A 19,406-nucleotide genomic window follows, 5' to 3' on the forward strand; every position below is an offset into this window, starting at 1 on the left:
TTTTTTTTTTGAAATTTTGCATATACTCTCAACCGACCGGGAAAGAGATCTTGGGGTCATAGTGGGGACTGAACTTGAATACTACTTATGGGAACTGTTCTAAACTTGTGGTTTCAGCATTTCTTAGTTCCTTTTTGCTTTAACTTCTAGTCACAAGCATAAACAAACCATTCATTACCTCAGTACCAACAAGACCATGAGGACCACACTCAGCTGCCTTCTTCTGGGTGAGTAGGAAATTGATAGGCTAAGACATTCAACATAAGCAAGGAGAAATAGCTCAGAGGCAGAGCAAATGCATTGCATGTAGAAAGTTGTTGATTCAGGCTGCATACGCCCCATATATTTAAAGGCATATTTAAAACACATTCGCCCCCAAATGGTTCTGGGCATGGTAGTTTATGCTATAATTCCCAGCACCACCAAGAAGCAAAAATTCTCAGGATTCTTTTCTCCCTCCCTCCCTCCCTCCCTCCCTCCCTCCCTCCCTCCCTCTCTTTTTGCAAGGGGATGTGCTTTAAATGTGTTACAAATGCATGGTAGTATGTATGTACTGTTAGACAGGTAAGATACTAGCGGGTGATGTGAAAGACTCCTGTTTTCATTGGAGAAATGTCAGAGGTTGTGCTGTTAGGACTGGCTTGTGCAGGAACTTTCAAATTTCATTGTGAAGTGGTAAAATGAACTGCTGTGAAGACCATTTAGCCAAAGCCTCCATCACACCCCATTTCCAACTCAAGTGGCAGACTCTGATGTTCTGGGTGGTATTCAACTAAATAAAAGCACTAGTACAAGGGTAAGCACTAATGCAATTGGACCTCCCCCCCCTCCTACCCCTGTATGCACTGCACACTGCCCCCAACTCTGCTTTGGAGGGTTGAAGAATCCTACAGAAAAGACACAGGGGGAATGGGAGGAGAGGGGGGAACATTCTGCTGCATTGGAAGAAACCCTTGCTTTGACAGAACATTGTCCTTGGTGCTATGCTGAAAACAACCCTTTGTAATTATGATTAAGATGGAAACGGGGAGAGGAAAGGGACAGACACAAACCTGGAACAACTAAAAAACATTAGAGGAAATCCGTTTCTGCAAAATGTGAAGAAGTCTCTGGCATTTTAAAGATGAATGTACAGAATTTTATAAGGAAGAACTTTCTGCTTTAGACATTTGTTGCCTCAGCAATGTTTCTTTTTAAAAATAAAACTCAGTATGGGGCTTTCTATCCTGGCAAACAGCTGTTTTTAATATCGTTTTTTAAATATTGGTCCTAGGATTTGTTATTTGTCAAGGGATTTGTCTTGGATTTGCTGTTGTGCACGAAGATGGAAGAGGTAAAAAATATTTTCTCCTGGAGAATATTTGGAAAAATGTGGGAGCAATTATTGATTCAATTTTTACCATTGTTTACTATTGTTTTAATGTTGTTGAAGAGGGCAATGTTCTTGGCCTCTACTCCTTCCAGGTATCCATCTATTTAAGAAATGTATTTAATCAAATGATCTATCAGCACATGTGATGGTCTTGCAAAAGAGTACAAATTTTGGGAAAAGGTGATGAAGGAAATTTCTGAATAATAGACCTCAATCTGTGGTTTTTAAATATTTTTATGGGTCAAATATAGACTTAATATATAACCATAACATAGGAACTGAAAGTAATGTCAAACTGCACGTGCATTGTCCTCTGTACCAGACTTTGGAATGAAAATAAAAGGGTGGAGAATTCCTGATGTATGGGTTTCACTTCAGAAGATGGCTAGCTAATTTGCAACTGCAAGATCCGGACAGAAAGTGAGATGGGGAGAATTAATATGGACAGCAGTCAGCTCCTTAGTTGAAGCCCAGGGACAAAGGTTAATCCCTCTTTCTTTCCTTTATCTGCTGAATAGTCCATAGCGTTTATATTATGTACACATCCTATCCTCAAATGCACTAGAAAGTACTTCCATGTAAACATATCTTGTTCATGGGACTCTGCTTCTTTAAGAAATGTTAACAATTGCTGTTTCTTTGTAGGATCTGGTGGTCCACGACAATGGCGATTAGATAAAATTTTGAAGCCTTATGATATAGGTATGTTTTGGACCATGTCTGCATCGTTAGCACCTGTAAATCCCATGCTGGAGCAATCGAAAGAAAGGGTCACAATGCACATTGCTCCGTGAAGTGGAGCCTGACACGAAACAACACGGCATTTGCACTTGTTATGAATCAGCGTGTAAATGTTATACGAAGTATGTACAAACAACCCCACCACACAGTAGAATTTGCCAAAAATGTGTAGGCCATTGGCATGCATTTGATTGTCACAGTATGTACACATTAAACCATGACAGAATCAACTTTAAAGTTAATACAACAGCCTAAAGGATAGTGACCTGGGTGGCTGTGTGAGCCTTTCCTCACCTTGGATCAGACTGATTTAACTGACCAATTGTGTCGCAAATAACTCAGTTCTGTCCCCCTCCCCCAACATAAAGCTTGTCCCTCTAACATTAAGCTTGTCCCTCTAACATTAAGCCCTCCCCCCCAAATAAATCCTGGCTATGCCCTTGGCTGCCACCATGTTATTCTTACTGGTATAATGATGTAGAGCCCTGACCCTCTCAGAGACTATCAAGCCAGTATAAAATGGAGAGGGTTTGAAAATATTGCATAGCTAGCTGGTGGCAGTTCTTTCTAAAAGTATTTTGCATGAAAATCAGTGAGCTCATACTGTTTATATACTTGTCATTGTGCTAGTTAGTATCTAAGTAATACTGCTTATATACTTGCGGATTAAATATTTGCTCCTTGTCCACTTCTTCCTCGGGTGGTGCTGTGGTCTAAACCACAGAGCCTAGTGCTTGCCGATCAGAAGGTTGGCGGTTCAAATTCCCTCGACAGGGTGAGCTCCCATTGCTCGGTCCCAGCTCCTGCCCACCTAGCAGTTCGAAAGCACGTCAAAGTGCAAGTAGATTAAAATGTACCACTCCAGCAGGAAGGTAAACAGTGTTTCCGTGCGCTGCTCTGGTTTCACCAGAAGCGGCTTAGTCATGCTGGCCACATGACCCGGAAAAACTGTCTGCGGACAAACCTCGGCTCCCTCGGTCAGTAAAGCGAGATGAGCGCCGCAACCCCAGAGTCGTCCGCGACTGAGCTTAATGGTCAGGGGTCACCTTTACCCACATCTTCCTAAGACCAACCAGTTCTTCTCTGCCCTCGGTGCAGGAGGGCACAGCTTGCCTGTGGAATACCATTTTTATGTTTTCCTCTGTTTAGTTTATGTGGATGATGAAGGCAGTACTACCATTGACAATGGCACATCCGTAGACTGTGGTCCTAATTCTGTTTCATATAATAAATCCAGCTGTGTCTGTGAAGAAGGATACAGGGAAATGACAACTTTGGGAACCAGTCAGACCAGTTGTGAGAGTAAGTGTGTTAATTCTCAGATCCTTTAAATGGCATCTACTTGAGCTGCAGTTATGAATGGAAATTTGATATTCAGCCATTGCTAATGTCATAACCAATGGCAATACTCCATTATTGTTCTGTCAATTCTAAACTGTTTCTCGGAGGGTTTTGATTGTCCTTGTTTCAATTGGCTTCTTTATTGTATGTTTTAATAAATGACATTTCATTCCTCTCTTATTGAATTGCTATTGTGTATTATAATCATGAATGAATGTCCTAATTGATTCTATAGTTGTAAACTGCTTACAAGCCATTCTGGAATGCAAGAAGTATATAAGCTAATAAATAACACTGGGGTTTTAGCCATCCCAAAGGGTAGAAAGTATTTCTTTATTATCAATAAAATCCTAATTCTGTAGGTGGAAAGATGGTGCAGCTGTCAGGATCAGAAGCCGAAGCTCTTTAGGCACAGAAATCAGCAGAGGATTGCTGCAAAACCTGGTGGGTTGAGGGTGGGGGCTACAATATATTCTTCACACATAGCAGTCTTCGCTTACACATATAAGCTTAAATGATTATTATACAAAAGCAATCCATGCTAAAAGTGTTTAGTATTTAGAAACCTGAACTCTTTTAGACCCCAGTTCAAACATTAAGAAATAACTAGAAGATATAATTTTTGATCAGAAAAAAAAAAATGGTGGCACAATCTGTCATCTCCACACACATAACAAGCACACAAATCGTACAAGTTTACATGGAGCCCATGCATTGCATGTTAGTTTTACATTATGTTTTCTTTACAGAAATTCCCTACCACTGCCAACCAGATATTGTAAGACAAAATGATGGTCTAGGGGTGTGTTTCAATGCAACAAAACCAGAGGTATGTGTGTTGTGATATGTGTGAAATTAACACAGTTCTGTAAATCTGATATGCTTAACCTTACTGCGTTGGTTGGTATGCTAACACTGTCAATGTTTCTTCTTTGAAATGCAAATGGTGATTCTCCCCACTAGAACAGTAGTGCTAAATGCAAATTAGATGTTTTCATTGTTAGCTAACTCACTCTCATTCTCCAAATCTGTTGAAAATTGAGGGAACTGGAGGGAAGGAGGAAATTGGACAAGGAAAATCTTGATTCATGTTCTACTCACTCCTTTACTTTATGGATAAAGGACATTTAAAAAATGTTGAAGTGATTCCTTCCCATCTTCTGGAAATTTGTTTCTTCGGTTGGGCAGGTGGGTGGGGAAAACCATTTTCAACTGATTAGAAAAATAATTATTGGAACATAATGAAAATCCTCTGCTAAGCATGTGTGGGAGGCAACCTGCTTATGATTTCTATATGCGGAACTAATTACTCTATATATCCTCGATATTCATATATATATATATAGTATATATTTTGTATTGCTCATTGTTTTAAAGTTTACTGGTTGTAAAATGATTTTGTTGTATTCTATCTTTGAGACTTTTATGTTCGTCACTAATAAATGTAATAAAAATTATTATTATTATGTTCCAGACCTCACTCTGATTTTAAAGACAGGGTGTGTTAAGAAAGGGGTTGGGGGAGGGTTGTGAAAGAACCACTGTTTTTGTGAAGAGCTGCTGGAAGGAAAGGGAGGAAACTGAAATAGGTCTTATCTGCCCAACATCTCTGTGAAGTAAGTTTGGCTGAGAGATAATGGGCAGATCCACCCCATATATTTACAACGTATTCAATGGACAATAATCAACATGACTTCCTTCACAAAATCCTGGGAACTGTAGTTTGTTCAGAATTCTGCAAATTGTAGCCCTGGGAGGGGGGAACTACAGTTCCTAGAATTCTTTGGGGGAAGTAATTTGCCTTAAATGCACAACTGATCTGCCCAGCAACATGGCCAAAGCTCTCCTAGTGAACGTCATAGCTAAGAGGGGATTTGAATCTGGGTGTCTCTAATCCTAGTGCAACCATTATTACCACTATTTGGCCCAGCAAAATATTTTCTGCTCATGTCTGGGGCAATATCAGACCATTTGACGCAACCCAGCCTATACTACTTTTTTTGGGGTATTTCATTGTATTTCCTTGTCAGCTGATCTCTGCCAACACACATTTCTTCTCTTCTCCTAGAATTACTTCAGTCATAACATCAGTTTCTACTGCTCAGTGGTGGGGCCAGCCTTCAATGTTTTTTTATCCTTCTGTGAAAATGGCAGTGTGATACCAACTTCCTTGCAGGTAAGGCTTCCCAAGAACTGAGGCAACATTTGGCCACAGCATCTCCTTCCTGAGAAGTTCTGTGCCTTCCTGTTTGCAAGACTGTGTGGTTTCCTACTGTGTATTGTGGTCAGTGAAGGATGGGTGGCTCTATGACAGTTTACACAGACAAGGCTTTCAATGTTCAAAACTGTTTAATTTCAAACAAATAAAATATGGAGATCATGTGGCCCTGCAGATGTTATTGGACTAGAATTCCTATCATCCTTACCCATTATCCATGGGAGAAGAATACAGAAAAAAGGTAATATTTTTTGATCTTGAAGTGGTCTATGTAGTTGATATTAAATTGTAAATTTTGTTGTTGTTTCACAATTAAAGAACAGACAGACAGGTAGATATTTTCTTTTGCTCTAGGATAATGAATTCTGAGAATTCATTCATTTATTTATTGAATTTTTATACCGCCCTATACCTGGAGGTTTCAGGGCGATTCACAAAAAAGATCACGATATATGAAATCAAAATAAAAACAATAATCCAATAACACTCCCCTCCCCTAAGAGTCACATTTTAAAGGGTATAGGTCAGCCAAAGGCCTGGTTAAAAAGGAATGTTTTTGCCTGGTGCCTAAAAGTGTATAATTAAGGTGCCAGGTGAACTTCCCTGGGGAGAGCATTCCACAAACGAGGAGCCACTGCAGAGAAGGCCTGTTCTCATGTAGCTACCCTCCTGCCTCTCTTGAAGAACTGATTGTAAGAAGGCAAGCAAGGTTTTGAATTGTCATGTGGTTTCTTTGCTTCTTGTAATGCTGCAGGACACAGTGGGCTCCGTTGACAAACTTCTTGTCAGCAGTTCCCTACAGAGTATTGAAACAAATGAGGAGCGTGTATCAGCTGTGACATTGGTTTTGGACGGACTGGCCTCAGCTGCAGTTGCAAAAGCTATTGCATCTCCAGAGCACCAATCTCAGACTGTGGTTACTAACTCAATAGGTAAGGAGAATTGTCCATGGCGTTTTCTTGGCAGGGATACTGGAGTGGCTTGTCAGTTCCTGCTCCAGGTGGATCACGTTTAGTCAAAACTCTCCACTATGACCTGTCCATCTTGGGTAGCCCTGCACGGCATAGCTCAAGCCCCTTCGCCACGACAAGGCAGTGATCCAACTACCACATAATTGCGCTCATTTCACATGCTAGCAAGGTTATGCTTAAAATTCTACAAGGCAGGCTTAAGCAGTATGTGGACGGAGAACTCCCAGAAGTGCAAGCTGGATTTTGAAGGGGCAGAGGAACCAGAGACCAGATTGCAAACATGTGCTGGATTATGGAGAAAGCTAGAGAGTTCCAGAAAAACATCTACTTTTGTTTCATTGACTATGCAAAAGCCTTTGACTGTGTCGACCACAGCAAACTATGGCAAGTTCTTGAAGAAATGGGAGTATCCTGATCACCTCATCTGTCTCCTGAGAAATCTCTACGTGGGACAAAGCTACAGTTTGGAACAACTGATTGGTTCAAAATTGGGAAAGGAGTACGCCAAGGCTGTATATTGTCTCCCTCCTTATTTAACTTATATGCAGAATTCATCATGCGAAAGGCTGGACTGGATGAATCCCAAACCAGAATTAAGATTGCCGGAAGAAATATCAACAACCTCAGATATGCAGATGGCACAACCTTGATGGCAGAAAGTGAGAAGGAATTAAAGAACCTTTTAATGAAGGTGAAAGAGGAGAGCGCAAAATATGGTCTGAAGCTCAACATCAAAAAAACTAAGATCATGGCCACTGGTCCCATCACCTCCTGGCAAAAAGAAGGGGAAGAAATGGAGGCAGTGAGATATTTTACTTTCTTGGGTTCCATGATCACTGCAGATGGTGACAGCACTCACGAAATTAAAAGATGCCTGCTTCTTGGGAAAAAGCAATCTTAAAAAGTAGAGACATCACCTTGCCAACAAAGGTCTGTCTAGTTAAAGCTATGGTTTTCCCAGTAGTGATGCATGGAAGTGAGAGCTGGACCTTAAAGAAGGCTGATCGCCGAAGAATTGATGCTTTTGAATTATGGTGCTGGAGGAGACTCTTGAGAGTCCCATGGACTGCAAGAAGATCAAACCTCTCCATTCTTAAGGAAATCAGCCCTGAGTGCTCACTGGAAGGACAGATTGTGAAGCTGAGGCTCCAATACTTTGGCCACCTCATGAGAAGAGAAGACTCCCTGGAAAAGACCCTGATGTTGGGAAAGATTGAGGGCACAAGGAGAAGGGGATGACAGAGGATGAGATGGTTGGACAGTGTTCTCAAAGCTACCAACATGAGTTTGACTAAGCTGCGGGAGACATGGAAGACAGGAGTGCCTGGTGTGCTCTGATCCATGGAGTCACAAAGAGTCAGACACAACTAAACGACTAAACAATAACAACGGAGAATTAAGAGGGCTTTTAAAGCAGCAGCAGCAGCAGCAGCAGCAGGAGGAGAAATGTTTTGTTTGTCTTCATTTTATATGGCTGAAACCCAGTGGATAAAATTCTGCTTCTCCTTTCCTTCCTTCTTTCTGTTTCCTTGTATTTCTGTTGTGAAGCATCACAACAGAAAGCCATGATTGGGGATTTTTTACCAACTATATTGGAAAGTTGAGAAGGAAGGTTTGGAGATTTCGAGAGATTTGTCACACATAGGGATGGAAGAGAATTCTGTTTGGTCTGCACTTTAAACAGAACATACATGATTTGCAGTTAACATACATTGAGTGGAACACAGTTAAAAACTCCCCTGCATACAAAGGGGGTTGGGGGATGAGTACAAAATGTGTATATTAGGAGAAAATGGATGAAACCACACAAACATTTTTCTTCTTCTTCAAAAAAAAGTGCAGTAAATGGGATGGAACAGACTTATTATTGAATGCATGTGAAACTGACTTAAATGGAAATAAGCTGATCCATACACCCCTAGCCATTTATAGTGATGGGTGAGCTCTCAATGGCTAGATCGGGAATGAGCTAGGCTTTTTGTGAACTTTCATGGTTAGTGTTTGGAAAAGTCAGTGTTTCATGGTTTGTGTTTCATGACATGTGTGCTCCTGCCTTCATGTCTGTTGTTGCAGTCCGTTCTGGGATTTGCTTTTTCATTGTCCCACAAACACATTGTTAGTCATCATGATGTGTATCTAAGAACCCATGTCCCTTCTTTGCTCATTGTAGTGATTCAAACCCACATAATAAGTGAAGAGGTTATTTCAAAAAATGAAGCTCTGCATTTAGAGGCTCAAGGAGACCAAATGACCATTGATCCCAGAGCAGTGATTGACAGGATCACCCAAGGTATGCTTTCTGCTCATTTCTCAGATAACATTTGTTCAAGATAAAGAACAGCCACTTATCACAGTGCTTCTAAATCCCTTAGAAAAGTACCTTGAATATTCTCTTTCTTCAGACACACCAAACTTTTTACTATCTTTACCATGTACTTTTAACTAGTTTCATTGACTGTCAGCATCAATTTGACCTGTATTTCTCAGCAGTAAAAAAGTGCAACCTAATTGTACATATTTGAGAAGGAGGTCCAGTCTTCAGGTACAAACCACTGCCCCCGGCTGGGAAATGAGAATCTGGGACTTGTGGCAGGACAACTAGAAAATATGACTCCCTATCCCTTGTGGCTGGCATCAGGATGTGGTGTCCCTGTGCAGGGACAAAGAGTGCATTGTGCAGACAGCAGCATGAGAAATTTTTATGTGTGGAATTGCCTAAGGGACAATCAGATTCTTACTCCTGCAACACTCTATTCTACCAAAGAAAAGTACATGTGTGTATACCGAGGCAATCTTTGGTATGTGACATGTATTTTCACTATTCTGCCTCCGATATTCTTTCTGTCTCTTGCAGGTCCTGTCGCTGTGGCCTTTATGTCATACAGTGGACTGGGATCACTCCTGAGTGGGATTCATCTGCAGGATGAGACTCAGCAGAGCAGGGGAATTCTGGGAGAAATCTTCCGCATGAACTCCAGGATGCTAAGCGCTTCCACCAGCCGCTGGATGAGGAATATTTCCAGCCCTGTCAACCTCACCTTTCGTCACCTTGAGGTGTGTAAATGAATTCTGTAGAGGAGATCAGGGAAGTGTTTTTTCTGTTCATATTGTGAATATCTATTAAGACGTGAGAGAGACCCCTCCCCCAATGTCAAGGAAAATGTAGAGCTGGGCCAAGACCCTCAGCTGAACTCCCTGTATTCATCCAAGCTTTGTTCCCTGACACTCAGATTCATAGGCAGGTATCCTAGTTTATCAGAAATGTTGTCATAGACATAGTTCCTTCTGCTTGTCATGTATTCTTTACCTGTTAATCTTACTTTGCGGCTCCTATTCTTTGCATCAGAAAGACGCATAACTTTCAGTGGACTTTCTCCAGATCTTCCTCCAACCCTTCCCCTTTCTTGCAGAATAAAGTTCCCCAGGAAAAAGCGGTTTGTGTCCACTGGGACTCTGCAAGCAGAAGTGGTGCCTGGTCCTCTGAGGGCTGCTGGCTCCTCCAGTCTAACAGCACTCATTCAGAATGCAGCTGTCAGTACCTGTCCAACTTTGCTGTGCTGATGGCCCCCACTCCCAAGCAGGTAAGTCAGACTTAGGCCCGACAATGTCTGAGTTCCCTGTTGGAGGAAAGAGTGAAACACCAGACCCTAAGTCACCACTAATCCATTTGTTTTGGGTCTTGTTATAGTATTTCATGGATTAGATAGTGTGAGGCTACTCCAGAGTTAGTGGTGGAGAAACATGTTCATAGAATACTTCTACAAACTGCTGCAGGTTTCTCTGTCATCATTAATGGTTAAAAGGGCAACTCAGACACCTGAGGTGTCTCAACATCAACTTTTTATTGTATTTAAGGCATAACTATTAGGGGTGTGTGTGTGTGTATTTGACATTTCAGCAAGGTGCTCAGGATCACTTTAATTTCCCTTATGGAATCACTGGAGCTTGTGGAAGCTGGGGATTTTGTTCCTTTATGGAATCAAAATCTGCTAGATGCAGTATAAAAAAAACCATGTTTATCAAAAGTCAGTTTTTGGTTCTGAGAATTACTGTCCTGTGTTACAGGGAGCTCTGATCCTCTCCATTATCAGCTACATTGGACTCATCATCTCGCTCATCTGCCTCTTCCTGTCCATTGTTACCTTTCTCTTTTGCCGCTCCGTCCAAAACAGCAGCACCTTCATCCACCTGCAGCTGAGTTTGTGCCTCTTCTTTGCGGACCTCATCTTCTTAATCGGAATTGACAAAACACACAACAAGGTATTTTGGCACATCCTTGAAGGATATGGCAGAGACTCGATAACTCTGCTCACTACCCCATCCAGTCATGCACTCTGATCCAAAACAGTACAGGATTCTAGTACTGAGTACTGACAAAAGGGTGCCTTTTATTTCCATTCCAGATCCTGTGCTCGGTCATAGCTGGGACTCTGCAGTACCTCTTCCTGGCCTGTTTTGTGTGGATGTTCTTGGAAGGTGTGAACCTCTTCATCATCGTCAAGAACCTGAAAGTGGCAAATTACGGCGGTACCAGCAAGTGCATGAAGATATCCATGTACCTCTGTGGCTATGGGCTCCCTGCCATGATAGTTGGCATTTCTGCAGCAATTTCACCCGGGTCCTATGGGACCCATTATCAGTAAGTGTCTGTTTTAGAATATAGGGAGGCAGGGAGATCTACAAAGGTCTTCCTTTGAAGTCCTCTGTTTAAAATAATTGGATTGCCCATGTAACTAGTGCACCTCAATCTTGAATGTATTTACTGATGGATTTTATTATCACTCTACAGACCCAGGTTTGTGGGCTAACAGACACAAAGACCAGCTAAGGTTTTCCAAGCCCTTTCCACACACCCCAACACAATAAGGAAGTGGTAACTGTGATCTTAGTTAGAACGTCACTGGGCAGATGTGGATCCCACCTTCCCTGCAATCGCTGGATCCTCCTCCATCTATATTCAAATGGACATACTGGGCATTAGACATAAAACAGAATCAATCTGCATTGGGTTTCTATTTTCAGAATGAAACTACATTTATGAAAAAGTGTTTTTGAGGGGTATATAGTGAGGAATAGTTCCAGACTGTGTGGACTAGTTAGGGGAAAACAAACAAACAAGCTGAGTGAACACTGAATGTAGACTATATAATGTTGTGTACATGTAGCCGTGTTTTCAGGTGTAACTGCAGTTTTGGTGTTTGTGGGTTTTCCAAAAGTTATGTTGATGGTATTTCTTTTTCCTTAGCTGCTGGCTTAACCATGAGAAAGGTTTTATCTGGAGCTTCCTGGGACCTGTCTGTGCCATAATCGTGGTCAGTAAAAATAGCTCTCATTCTCTAAAAATAACAGGAAAACGGGGCAAAAACACAAGAAAACACAGACTGCTTGCTGAACATCTCCCTGCTTTATAACTGCTAAAGGAAAGGAAATCTTTTATGGGCTGAGCTGCAGAATTCATAATTCTTGTTGTCAGCCAGATCTAGGCCAGGTCTTTGGCTTCATCTAATACTTGAAAGGAGTCCTGAGAGTTACTTCTATATTTGCCCTCATGCCTTCGGTTTAATTAGTTATCAATAATGTGCAATATCTCCTTTTTGCTACACTGATATGGGCTACAAATAATTTTGCAATGTCGCTAGAAACTTTTTCAAACTGATAGTGAATCTGCATCACTCATCTAGAAGCTGGATATGAATAAAGTGAATTCCAGAGAGTTTGTTCATTGAAATGTCATCCTGATTGGTTTTCACAATATTTGCGGGAAGGTTATACAATGACCCAGTTTGTTATTTCTGCTTAGTTCATGGAGCAGTTACATGAGTTACCAGTACATTGCCCCATCATTTTATTTCCTGCAAAAGGTCTGGTGTGTGTGTGTGTGTGTGTGTTTTACAAGCGGGTTTATTGCATGTAAGCACCAAATTTGTTTTCATTGCCCAACATAAATTTACTGCTTTGCAATTGAACCCCACTCACAAAATGCAACAGTCCTAAGAATTATGCTTCACATTTTCCCGTGGAGCACTTTTTATCCTTTCTCAAATTATTTTTCTTTTTCTCAGATCAACATTATGTTTTTCTGCCTTATTCTGATGATCTTGCGTATGAAACTTGCATCTCTCAATTCTGAGATAACTACCCTCAGAAATACGAGGTAAGATAAACCACATAGTAGTGCAAAATCCAGCTGCCCAGTTTTAAGTGGTGATTTAAAAAACTGGACTTAGTGATTTGGCACCTGAGTTACTGGAACACTTCAGACATTATAGCAAATCTTAACTGCTTTCCATTGCTACCCACAACTTTTCCAAGTCTTATGAAGCTTTGGTTTCCTTCTATTAAACATGAGTGAAGAACATGTACTTTCAAGGACAGCCCCTGAGAAAAAGAGGGTTGTCTGGGATTCGTTCAGATAATACAACTTCCCAGTACTGCCCTTACCTTTTCATGACATCCATGCTGTTGCCTTCCTCTTTTGTAGGTCGCTGACATTTAAGGCAATGGCCCATGTATTCATCCTGGGTGTGACTTGGTGCCTAGGCCTCTTTCAGTTTGGCCCTCTGGCTGAGGTAATGGCATACCTGTTCACAATCACCAACAGTGTGCAGGGATTCTTCATCTTCCTGGTGCATTGCTTGCTGAACAAGAAGGTAATGTATGGAACAAGAGAGGGTAGCACTTAGAGCAAGCAATATCAAATAAAATGTGGGGCAATAGGATACAAGTGTCATTTAAATTCTACTCAATATTGATCCAGAGCAGATTCCAACATATAGTTAGCAGAGTAAAAACTTAGAGCAGAGGCAATGAATATTTCATCCAGCAGAGCTTTACTGCTATTGAAGGCAAATGAGCATAATGGTCTCAAATCCAATACATTCAGGATTGGCACTGTCCATAAGAAATCCAGTTGCAGCAGACTTAACTTAAACTTACAATACTTATAATTAGTCTTAAACTCAACACTAACCCACAGAACACCACACCAGACAGAAAAGAGATAGAAAGAGAAAGTAAGTGAAACCCAGGCTCCTTCTGGCCCTACTATTATAGTCTGCATGACCTTGACAGAAAGAGATAACAGAACCAGTTTAAACCAGCTGTACTCAGCTTCTCAAACATCATGAAGCTTCTTTCACACAGAGAAGCTTCAAGAATCCTCTTGAGCTAAGTAGAATAGGAAAGATCTCTACACATCAGATCAATACTTTCTGTACTAAGAAATGTAAATTGACAACAAGATATAACTTAGTGCACATTTTCAAGGCTGACTCCTGGTGGACCGTTGAACAAGGGACAATTTTGTTCCTTGCTCCCTGCAATACTCACTCCAAAGAAACAGAATGAGATTGGCAGCCAATACTGAGCAGATCAGCTCTGCAAGTGCACCTTGGGTTCAGAATCAGAAACTTCCTTCCTCCTCCTCCTCTTATGACTCCCCAATGACCATTTATATTGCTACTACAGGTATTCAGAACTAAACTCCTCACTTTTGACAGTGTTTGTCCCCTTTCTCCTCTTAACTGGTGCAAGTGGAATAACTTTATGAAGCCTAATTAAGAGTATATAAATCACATCGAACAATTTGCTTCCATTTGGCTGGCTGTTACATGCATGCAATAGAGGTTATGCTCTAGTGCAGGGATGGGGAACCAACAGTCTGGGAGCTATTCTGGGTTTATTAGGTATCCAATTTGGCATGTGAGGAGGTCATTTCCCCCAAAATGCACCCACCTACCCATCAGGTGATGATGTCAGATGATGGTTGGGAGGGCAATGTTTAATCCTGCCTTGGCTGTGTACCCTGTTCCCAGGAGGAGAAAGGTTCACACAGCCAAGGCAGCAGGGTTTAATCTCCGCTCATCGTCTGATGAGTAGGGATTAAATCTTGCTCAAAAGCACTGTTTGAAGCAGCTCATGCTTCTATGAAGTGAGTGGCTGGGCAACTGTGACAATACCCTCCCCCAGTGGTGCTGCTGCTGCCTGCCTGTCTGCTTGCATGGGAAGCATGCAAGGTACTTCAAAGAGTGCTTTTGAGAAACACTTTGAAGTAGCCTCCACAATCCTCTTTCAGCTCTAATGTCGGTGCAGAAGCTGCCTTAAAGTGCTTCTCAAAAGCTCTGTTTGAAGCATCCTCATCTCCATGCATTTGTTTAAAGGTTATTGCAGCGATGGTAGATGGTAAAACTTAATCTGTGCCATCCTGTTTTCTTTCTTTTTGTTTCACACTCTCATCTTCATATAACCTAATTAAGAGTGTATAAATCACTTTTAATAATCTGTCCCATTTTGCTTGCTTGTTATATGCATGAAACATAGGCTATGCTCTAGTGACTGCAGAGTCTAGGAGGATTTGACTGAGGCTAGAACTTTAGTCAGCAGCTAGCATCTGCACTACTCTGTTCCCTCTTTTTTTCTTTCTTTCTGGCAGTTTTTCCACTCTCCATTGTGCAATCAGGCAATACTGGAGTTCTCATGAGTAAGGACAATGAGTACAACCCTGAGATTTATTTTAGAGAAGCAAGGAGAGGGAAGACAGGATGTAGTTAAGAGAGGGCCTGAGAGTTAAGATGAGAGACAATAGGTTGAGAGTGGGGAGAAGCAGGAGAAAACTGAACATTGTGAATGTATTGGAAATGACAGAAAGGATGTGTGATAGAAGGAAAAGCATACAGCCACTGAGACACATGAAAGGAGATGTGGTGTTGGCTAAAGAGGCTCATTCCAGAGATAGATCAGAAAAAGAACAATAGGTTCAACAGAGATGGTTCAGACCTGCAGCTGTGAATCACTGAATGATGAGGCATCAAACAAAGTGTTAACAAGTGATGTACAAGTTTAGGTAAAACAGCCCTCTGTGGAGGATGGGGTCAAAGACAGGCCCCAAATAGGGAAGACTAAAGATGGATATCAAAGGAGGCACTGAGAAAAAGAGGAAATGATGGTCACTAGTGTGAATACTGAAGTACTCAAGAAGGAAGGGCATACATCAAAATCTGAAAGGAAAAATCAAATAGGAGAGGGGCAGTGGGGAAGAAACAAGCATATACTTCAAAAGGAAAATTAGTTAGCGGAAAGTGTGACATGGGGCAATTAAATGGGGAGAGGAGAAAGGTTAGATAGTCACAATTGTCAGCATCATGTGAGAAGAAGAGGCAGCTATGCAAGGGAGTGTTTTTATGGGGAGACTAGAAATCTCTTCCTAGTAGCTTTGTATTTTGAATCCTCAGGTAAGAGAAACATACTGGCATTTGATTTCTTGCAAGAAAGATATCCAGCCTCCTGCTTCTGACATGACGATGACTTCTCTCCCCATCACCAATCCCATGGTAAGAAAGGTGCCTACTCCAGATATCTTAGCAATAATAATATGTTTACCCTTGCTTCTGCCATGTATTCATGGCATTCCATTGGATATCTGCACATTTAGGGGGCAGATATGCTTCTCCAGCACATGCCATCCTCCTAGTAGAAACATAATCTCTCCACAGATTGTAGCTGGGAGAAGTTAGCTGGGCCATCATCTGGGTATCTTATGCCTGGCTAGAAAGAGTAATGCTGGTGCAGGTTCTGAGATGTCTATGATTTCTGTACCTGTCAGTGTCCCCATGGTAAGACAGATGCATGATCCAGACATTTTCTCTAACCAGCAGTGATATGGTTAACCTTACATCTCTCAGCCCCTAATATTCACAGAATTTCACATTCTTAGGACATCTGCCCTTTATAGGTGATGGATTTGCTTCTCCAGGGCATTTGTTCCTCCTACTATGAAATGCCATCTATTCACAGATAGCTGAGCTGTTGTGGGATTATTGTATACCTGGCCAGAAAGAGCAATGCTGCTGTAGGCTGTGCATGATGTTGTACCTTCATTTCTGGGAGTTTTTCTCCACCTTTCTGGTTCAGCAGTAAATTGCTGAGTCAAGTGAAACCTCAATGCAACCTCGATGAACTCTAGAGAGCAATCAGAGCTCTGCCTGTAATAAAATACATCACTTTGACCTGTGCTGTGCTGGACATTTTGAAACTTTCTTTTTCAACCATTCATTGCATGAGAAAGACTCTCCACCCTGGAAGAGAGGGGAGTGGTTGTGGGTGGGAGCCCGAGCTCCGCCCCTAGCAGAGGGTGTTAGCCCCCTGCCTCCTCCTCTCACCTGGCTGGCGCCCACGCCCCTCGGCAGGCACTCAACCAGGTGCCTCCGAGGGGGCGTTTACAGCAGCCTTTTGCTTCGGCGCCAGCCTCTCCTCAGCCTCATTCTTCTCCGTCGTCTCGTCGCGAGTCACCCACCCTCCACTCCCTTTGAGCTCAGGGTCTTAGTTTATTGGCCTTGCTATGGACCTTAGGTTAGTCGCCCTGGTTGTCCAGGGGGCTTGGAAGGAATTTTTCCATTTGGCATTAGGCTTTTTGGTTTTTTCGCCTACCTCGTAGCAATCGTCACAACTTTTGTGGTATTGGTGGGTAGGTTAGGCATTGGAATAATGTGTTGTGGTGTGTCGAAGGGCTAGGTGTGGCCATCGCCTATGCCTTCAATTTTTGGGTATTCCGTTAAAGGAATCTGGCGGTCGTGTACTCTGTCCGTTGCCTGCTTGGCGGGAGGCCATGGCACGACCCTCGGTGACATCAGGGGAGAGCCTATAGTTGGATTAGCATCAACTGGCTCCATCTACTGGTGAATAAACGCCCTTGTTTTAGACATCCAATGCCTAAGCCAATACCTTTTCACTGCTGTAATCAATAAAGTTGTGGCCTTTTTCTTGCCCATTAACCTTATATCACGTGTCCTTGCATATTTATTTCACATTGCGGGGGTCGGGTCCTCGAACCACAATGAAAGACTCCCAAAATATCATGGGGGTGGAGAAAGGAAATTTCTTGGAAGTTTTGAGAGGGGTTTCCTTTCTTTAACTTCATCAGGTGGCCAAAGGTTTTCTTTTTTACAAGCTTTTTTATTTTAATCCCATTCTGCTGAAATGGTGCAAAGCTCTTACTGCAGCTTCCCAATGGCCACACCCACTGGAAGGGAATTTCAGCCCAGCCTTAATTTCAGGCTCATTTTTTAATAAACTATTTGGTTTATAACCCTAGTACTGATCACTGCCTTGCAGGGTTTAACAGAGAGGAACATGGTGGGAGGAACATGTTGTTCATTGTGCAGCCTGGAGCTCGCACAGCAATTGCGCCCTAATTGGTCCCAATACCATCGCGTGATTGCAGTGCAGCCAACTTGGGATGCAACAGATTTTATAGATCCAGTATTTCATGGAATGTTTCGTAGGAAATGTGTTCAGATATTATGGATTACAGTTTTTAAAAGGACTGCTTTTTACTATTAGAGTTGCAGGTTGAGTGTTGTAGAAAATTCTCCCTGCTGTTAAATGCTGGTTTCTTAAAGGCTGAAGTGGCCGATAGGTTTCTGTGTTAAAGGTAGACAGACTCACATATTCTGAATTTCGCACTCTTTTGCTTATGTATCATAGCCTGTGACCTAAGGAACTTCTTTCCTTATCTTTTCCAGAGGAAAGAGGAAAGCACTGCTTCAGGGAATCAACAGATGGTGGGATGGGGGGCAGAGCCATAATCAAATACCATGTTTTGGTCTCTTCCTTCTGCATCCAAAATACAACTGAATGAAACTGGACGAACTACAGGAATTTTTCATATCCAAGCAATTATTCCTTGTTTGGTTGCCTTCCAGCTTTTTAAGGTACCAGGATTAAAAAAACCATGGAAATCCTCATATTCAAGACATTTCCTATTGCTATTACGATACACTGTAGATCTCAAACACTCCTGTTGCCCGTTGAAGTTTTAGGTAATAGAACATGGTGATCTTAACAAAGCAATGGACATTGATTGAACCAACAGAGGAGAAGACTCATGGCTGTCCCTGGGACTGCTTCATAGTGCCTTGGCAACAGTACCCTAATGGCAATAACTACTTACTTTAGGTAGCACTGATCAAGTCTGTACCTATATATTCATATTCATATTCTGGCTGAGGCCTTTGAGGCAAATTTTCCTTCTAAACCAAGGTTCTCACAAATATTTGGGAACAGAAGAAAAGCACAGCTAATAATTTCACCTGCTGTCACTTGAGATGAAATATGTATACATATATGCATACATACACAAATACGATGATTCGTGAGTGTGGAGAGAGAGAAAAACACCAGGAAACACTGAAAACGTTTGTTGTTATTTATTTTCTTTCCCTTTCCTGCCCCTCTTGCTGACATCGGAAATGGCACCCTATTTTAATTCAGATTAACTATAGGATTTCACACATGAATCGCAAAAAGCAAAACCTTAGCTTTGGGACAGTTTATTAATTTGAAATTCATAATTTTCAGATTGTATACTCTATGCCATATTAGCACTCACACCTGCAGGTTCTTAAAAGACATCATCCAGATGCTTATTTTAAAACAACACAATTGGAATAACTACTATTAGCTCGAATATCTTGCTATGAAGTTAAAATGAAATTTGGGTAAGCTGATTACATGAACAGGCACAATTATTCTAGGTTGCTTTGGCAGCAAAACCTGTCTGTTTGCCCTGTCAAATGTACTATCATATTCTCAAAGGTGCTTATTGAAAGCCTTTGAAGACTTGAGACACTGCTGCCAGCACGAGCCTCCGAGTGACCCAAACCTCAGTCCAAATACCCCAAACTTATATCTGAGCCAAAGACTCCCAGAACCCTGGCTAGCCACTTGGGACAATCCATCCTCAAACCACAAAGCTCCTCTGATTGGA

At 41.8% G+C, this 19,406-nt stretch overlaps 1 protein-coding gene across 1 annotated transcript; it reads left to right on the forward strand.

The window, feature by feature from the left end:
* Window positions 1–83: 83 nt before the first annotated feature.
* LOC310765319 (adhesion G protein-coupled receptor E3-like) lies at window positions 84–18,833 on the forward strand. The gene is made up of 17 exons (XM_083620129.1): window positions 84–227; window positions 1,274–1,333; window positions 2,018–2,074; window positions 3,263–3,415; window positions 4,204–4,283; window positions 5,523–5,630; window positions 6,427–6,604; window positions 8,814–8,933; window positions 9,498–9,697; window positions 10,054–10,224; window positions 10,709–10,903; window positions 11,047–11,282; window positions 11,889–11,955; window positions 12,706–12,797; window positions 13,125–13,293; window positions 15,874–15,972; window positions 18,163–18,833. Exons 1-17 carry the CDS (start codon window positions 197–199, stop codon window positions 18,223–18,225), a joined length of 2,079 nt encoding a protein of 692 aa, XP_083476255.1. The 5' UTR covers window positions 84–196; the 3' UTR covers window positions 18,226–18,833.
* Window positions 18,834–19,406: the final 573 nt, after the last annotated feature.

Source organism: Podarcis filfolensis (assembly GCF_964270895.1).
Source record: "Podarcis filfolensis genome assembly, chromosome: 6".
NCBI lineage: Eukaryota > Metazoa > Chordata > Lepidosauria > Squamata > Lacertidae > Podarcis > Podarcis filfolensis.